The sequence below is a fragment of the Acanthisitta chloris genome, unplaced genomic scaffold (genome assembly GCF_000695815.1).
Source record: "Acanthisitta chloris isolate BGI_N310 unplaced genomic scaffold, ASM69581v1 scaffold5028, whole genome shotgun sequence".
NCBI lineage: Eukaryota > Metazoa > Chordata > Aves > Passeriformes > Acanthisittidae > Acanthisitta > Acanthisitta chloris.
Genome location: NW_008686317.1, coordinates 5,697 through 12,162, shown reverse-complemented (window position 1 = coordinate 12,162; position 6,466 = coordinate 5,697). Strand labels below are relative to the sequence as shown.

Genomic DNA, 6,466 nt, shown 5'->3' with positions numbered 1-6,466 from the left:
CAGTGGGAGCAGTGTTTCAGGAGGCAGCGGCGCTGTAGGTGACCTGTGGCATGGGTGACCTATTCCCCACCGTGCTCTGACACTGAAGTGCAGCAGCAGGTGCTGGTGCTGGGCCCAGGCTGCCTCCTGCCCTGCAGCCCAGGCTCCTGCACAGACCTGCCACTGCTGATCCCAAAGGGAAGGAAACACCACTGGAGACACCATGGTAAGGGACATGCAGGAACACCGTTTGGGGACCGGGAGGGACGTGGGCGAGGGAAGGCAGGGGGATCTGTTGTTGTCAGTAGTTACCACAAACCCCTGATCTCACATACCAAATTACCATGTAAGTGGATGGGAAAGGAGTGTCAGAAAATCTCACTGAAGCTGTGACACTTGGTGAGCCAAAGTTTTCTTTCATTTTCCGTAATTAGTGGAATTATAAGATAAATTAGATCTGGAGTCTTAGCTGTTTAGTACTTTCTGTTGTGACCACGTTTTGTCAACACTGGTTCATTTTCATATGAGATAATAAATTATTTTTAGAAATAAACCAAAAAAGTTACTTACCTTTGCATCTCTTTTAAATGAATTTAGCCCCAATGGCTGTACTGTCTATAGCTATACAGTGTGTGTGTTTCTGGAGGGCATGAATCCTTTTGTATGTGTTGCCTTTAAGTAAGTAAAAAAAGGAACTTCATTTTTAAGAGTTGGGGGTTTGTTATAAACTTGCAGAAATCTCTCAAAATCTCTTAGAACGTGCAAATTCCATTTCACCTTGTAGCCCAAAACGTTTCTCGCACTGAGTCTTATTTTGGTGCAGAAAACTATGTTGCTTTCTGCCAGTACAGCTGCAGGTCTGAAACGAGAGAGTTCATTTTGCAAGGAAGAGACACTTCCACAGGCTCCCCATGCTGCGAGCCTGACCTGGAGCACTGACTATGTTTCTGCAGCTTAAAGTCTGCCTTAGTGCAGTAAATACTGGAGCCAGGAACTGGTCTGTATTTTGAAGAGTCAAAGCTGTCCCAGGTTTAATTCTACAAAGATTTCTGCAAGTTTATAACTATTGACCAGCACAGGACGCATTCAGCACTGTGACCTGACTCTTTCTTACTCCCTAGCATAGACAGAGACATTGAGGTCACAAAACTGAGCTCAGGCAGCTTTAACTACAACTGCTCCAAAGCAGAAACCAAAGCTGGAAAGCTCTACCTGTCTGGAACCTCTCTGTCCTTAAAAAACTGCCTTTCACTATGCCCACTGTCATCCTCCTCAGGAATGACTCCCAAGTATCTGCTTTATAATTCTGTTTCTGAACTTATGATCTCCAGCACCAGGCAGGGCCTTCCTGCTCCTGTACTTTGGAGTGTAAAGGATTTTGGAACAATTGGCACCTGCCTATTTTAGCCTGGTGTCACATACATTGTTTCCTTTTCAATACAGTTCCTGACTGCCACAGAAACAATGCTCAGAATTATACAGAGAAACACACAATGCTGCAATGACACTGCCTGATAAGCAATGGACCTGCAGTGTAAAATTAATAGCTGCTCAGGAGCTGGAAGGAACATTTGTTTCAACTGAGAGAATCTGAATTAATTTCCTTAGGTGAATATTGCTTACAGCACTTCTCCTGAGTTCCCACTCCAGCCTGCAGTCAGAGGGTAGAAGGATCAAAAGACATCACCTGTCGTGGGTTACATAAGGTTGAAGGATACCACGTGGCTGTGTCAGGTTCCAGCCAGGAGCAAAAATAAACTAAATTGGGATGTGCTCCTCAGCAGGGGGAAACGTGGTGTTTGTGTAATTGTGTAATTCCAGCCAGGAGCAAAAATAAACTAAACTGGGATGTGCTCCTCAGCAGGGCCAATCCAGGAGGAAACGTGGTGTTTGTGTAATTGAAATTAATTTCTTTTCTGACTGTTTTCACATACCTACATAGTACAGCTCATAGATCTGTTTAAAGAACTGTCCTAGTATCTGGCACGTGTATGTACCAGTCTCGCGGTGGTCGTGGGGCTGAACAGCTCAATGAAATGCTGACAGTGACACTTCAGCAGTGTTCTGGAAAAGCAATACACTGGGGGAAAGTAACCACTAGGAATAAGGAGGACTAATGTGCACTGTTTTCTCTGATCCTTCCTCTGCTCTCTCCCCTTAGCGTGAGTGCATCTCTATTCATGTTGGCCAGGCTGGAGTTCAGATAGGGAATGCATGCTGGGAACTCTTCTGCCTGGAGCATGGCATTCAGCCAGATGGCACCTTCAAGGATCTGCAAGAGAAACTCAACTATGATGACTCTTTTACCACATTTTTCAACGAAACAGCCACTGGGAAGCATGTGCCACGGGCTGTAATGGTGGACTTGGAACCATCTGTAGTAGGTCAGTATAGAAATAAACCTGAAAAATGGAGATGAGATTACTCATCCTGATATCACCATGGTGTGACACCGATCTCCACCAGCACAGAGCAACCCTTTGTATCTCAGTCTACCACTAGACAGCATGAAATTAATTTTCTTGTGACACAGAATCATTTAGGTTGGAAAAGACTTCCAAGATCGAGTCCTACCTTTGACCAGTCAAACTGACTTTGTCAATTAGACCATGGTACTAAGTGCTATGTTCAGTCATTTCTTGAACACTTCCAGGGACTGTGACTCCAGCCCCTCCCTGGGAAGTCAATTCCATTTCTTAACAACCCTTTCTGTAAAGAAATCTCTCCTGATGTGCAGCCTGAACCTCCCCTGGCACAGCTGGAGATTCTGTCACAGGTGTTACAAGCATGGGGACAGCAGGATCCCCAGCAGTTCAATAGCTAGTACACAAGGTGTGTATGACTTCTCTCTGCACAAACATTTAACTTTTGGGTTTATTTATCATGACAGTTTTGTCATTTGAATTCTGCTTTTCTCCAGTTTGGATCCTAAGCAGGAGCCTGACAGTTTCCCTTCAGTAATAGAAGGATGTCTAAAAATTGGGGCACTTGAATTTCTTCACAGATTTTTTTTTTCTGAGAACTTGTGGATAGAGGCTGTACTTGTCACTGACAAGTTCATGAGAAGACAACAACTTCTGTGGCTGGATAGAAGATGCACCATAAATCAACTAAATGCAACAATGACAAGATGCCCAGGAGACATTTCCCTTCTCCATCAGCGCCTGTTTTTAGACATCATGACCTCCTTTTCCCTTCTCCATCAGCGCCTGTTTTTTGGCATCATGACCTCCCGTGACTGAAAGGTTGCATCAATGTCGCCAACAACTAGAACTTGTTGGCACTGGAGCATGGGCAGCTTCTTACAATTTACCTTTCTTCTTCAGATGAAGTGCGGGCTGGCAATTTCCGGGAACTTTTCCATCCGGAGCAGCTGATCACTGGAAAGGAAGATGCAGCCAACAACTATGCCCGTGGCCACTACACCATCGGCAAAGAAAGCATCGATATGGTGCTCGATCGTGTGCGCAAGCTGGTAAGTCCCAGAAGGTTTGAAACAGCAGTTTGGATTCTACAGAAGGAAGAAGAGTAGAACCAGTAGCTTGTTATCTGCAAATGATACCAATGGTTCAGCAAAGAGATTGCAAGACATACAGGCTATTTCTCAGACATAGTCCAAGAGTGAGAAGCCCAGTGGTTCACTTCCCAGCTGTTTGCCTCCAGGTGTTTTGATAAAGAGGTTTTGAATACGTAATTCATTATTAGCACAGCCCTAGAGCACCAATACTGGTACTGAAGAGTGGACTGGGCAGTTCTATATTGCTGGTTTCAGCTAGACTAGCTAAAACAAGTGTTAAGTTCAGAGAGAGCAGGCCTGTACAGCTAGGGGGACAAATTATGTCATACGTTGAGACACTCAGGAAAGCAAAGGATGGAAGTATCATCATCCCTTTCTCAAGAAAAACTGACATGAGGTCTACACTGTATATTGCTGATGACTGCTCTCTGCTTCAGCTCAGAACGAGCTCACATAGCAGATAAAATCTTCTCGTTCTTCTTCATCCCCTACTCTTTCTCTTTTGCTTTCTAGACCGATGCCTGTTCTGGGCTGCAAGGATTCCTGATCTTCCACAGCTTTGGTGGGGGTACAGGCTCCGGTTTTACCTCCTTACTGATGGAACGCCTCTCCGTGGATTATGGAAAGAAGTCCAAACTGGAGTTTGCCATCTACCCAGCCCCTCAGGTCTCCACTGCTGTGGTGGAACCCTACAATTCCATCCTGACCACGCACACCACCCTGGAGCATTCGGACTGTGCCTTCATGGTGGATAACGAGGCCATCTATGACATCTGCCGCCGAAACCTGGACATCGAGCGCCCGACCTACACTAACCTCAACCGCCTCATCAGCCAGATTGTCTCCTCCATCACCGCCTCGCTGCGCTTTGACGGTGCCCTCAACGTGGATCTGACAGAGTTCCAGACCAACCTGGTGCCCTACCCACGCATCCACTTCCCCCTAGTGACCTATGCCCCCATCATCTCCTCTGACAGAGCACATCACGAGCAGCTCTCGGTGGCTGAGATCACCAATGCCTGCTTCGAGCCCAACAACCAAATGGTGAAGTGTGACCCGAGGCACGGGAAGTACATGGCCTGCTGCATGCTCTACCGGGGTGACGTAGTTCCCAAAGATGTCAACGTAGCAATTGCTGCCATCAAGACCAAGAGAACTATCCAGTTTGTCGACTGGTGTCCAACAGGCTTCAAGGTGAGTAGGGCTGCCATGAGCATCTCTTTAATGTTTAAAGGGCAGGTCCAATCTAGCAGAAAACTTGCATTTAGAGTTTTTGATCATGTATATTTGGAGAAGAAAAGGTTATGTGGAGACCTTATATTAGCCTATGAGTATCTGAAGCCAGAGAGGGACTCTTGGTTAGGAACTGCAGTGACAGGACAAAGGGTAATGGATTCAAATTGAAGGAGGAGAAACTTAGGCTAGATATTAGGAAGAAGTTTTCCCTGTGAGGGTTGTGAGACACTGGACCAGGTTGCCCAGGGAGGCTGTGGCTGCCCCAACCCTGGAAGTGTTCACAGCCAGGTTGGATGAGGCCTAGGGCAACCTGCTCTGGTGGGAGGTGTCCCTGCCCAGGGCAGGGTGGGGTGGGACTAGATGATCCCTAAGGTCCATTCCAACCCCTAAAATCCTAAAATATAATTATAAAATATTTCCCACTTCTGAGACAAGTGGACGTAGGAAAGATGCATTCATATAAAATGTGCCTTCTCTCCTTTGGACAACCTCTTGAGACAGGCTCCTACATGTTTAAATAAGTGAAAATCTGAGTTAAAATTTTAAGAAGCATGAATTTCAGACCTGAATTTTGGAACAATGTGTGTTCCCTCTAAAGCAACATGTGAAACTAAGGAAATACCCAAACTGATACAGTTAATAAGAGAAATGTTGATATTAGGAAATCTCTTAGCTAACCCCCTTACCCAGAAATATTGTACCATCTCTCCCTGGTGGCCACTACTTGGCAATGTGGAGAAAGATATTTTCAACAATAGTACAGACATTAGCAGTGGAAAAATATTTGTCATATGAACGACTGGTTTAAGAATGAAAACCTTTAACTGGGAATCAACTTTCTGTATTAGCTTCTAGAGAGTATCTTGGTGAAACTCTATGTTCAGTATTGAGTAGCTGTTAAGAAAGCTACAAACTTGCCAGTGTACATTAAACAGAAGAATAATATAGATATTCAAATGAGCATGTGTCATGCTGTTTGACATTTGTAATGACACTTGCATCTGGTAGTTTTGATAGTGGCACCACTCTCCCCTGGCATCTGGAACTTTAATCACATCTTTTCAGCTCTTTGCTTTCTGCTCCTGCTTTTTTACAGCCTTCTCTCACATTCCTGATTCCAGGTCGGGATCAACTATCAGCCTCCTACAGTAGTTCCTGGTGGAGACCTAGCCCAAGTGCAGCGAGCAGTTTGCATGCTGAGCAACACCACGGCCATTGCCGAGGCTTGGGCAAGGCTTGACCACAAGTTTGACCTGATGTATGCCAAGAGAGCTTTTGTGCACTGGTACGTGGGAGAAGGCATGGAGGAGGGAGAGTTTGCAGAGGCCCGAGAGGACCTGGCTGCCCTGGAGAAGGACTATGAAGAAGTGGGAACTGACTCATTTGAAGAAGAAAATGATGGGGAGGAATTTTAAAATACACTTGTTCCCAGTGAGCACAGAATTGTCTCTGTGTCACTGCATTGCATGTGTCTACAATGAGGTCACCTTTTCCGTATGTTTATGTAAACATAAATTTAGGAGGGGGTCACACGGACACATCTTTTATTCCATAAATGACAGGTAAATTGTCCTGGAAGATATGCTCACTTGTCGTAATGCCCCACTACTCCCAGCAATGCAAAAAGCCTTGCTCTTCCTTGCACATTTAATGAGAGCCTCTTTAAGCTCCAATGTGCATGATAAACCCACTACATTCAACCTAGGACAGCACAAAAAGCTGCAGAACTCTACT

General features: G+C 45.4%; 1 protein-coding gene across 1 annotated transcript; it reads left to right on the top strand.

The window, feature by feature from the left end:
* Positions 1–146: 146 nt before the first annotated feature.
* Positions 147–6,161, top strand: LOC103807335 (tubulin alpha-8 chain). The gene is made up of 5 exons (XM_009080064.1): positions 147–205; positions 2,141–2,363; positions 3,306–3,454; positions 4,010–4,690; positions 5,854–6,161. Exons 1-5 carry the CDS (start codon positions 203–205, stop codon positions 6,145–6,147), a joined length of 1,350 nt encoding a protein of 449 aa, XP_009078312.1. The 5' UTR covers positions 147–202; the 3' UTR covers positions 6,148–6,161.
* Positions 6,162–6,466: the final 305 nt, after the last annotated feature.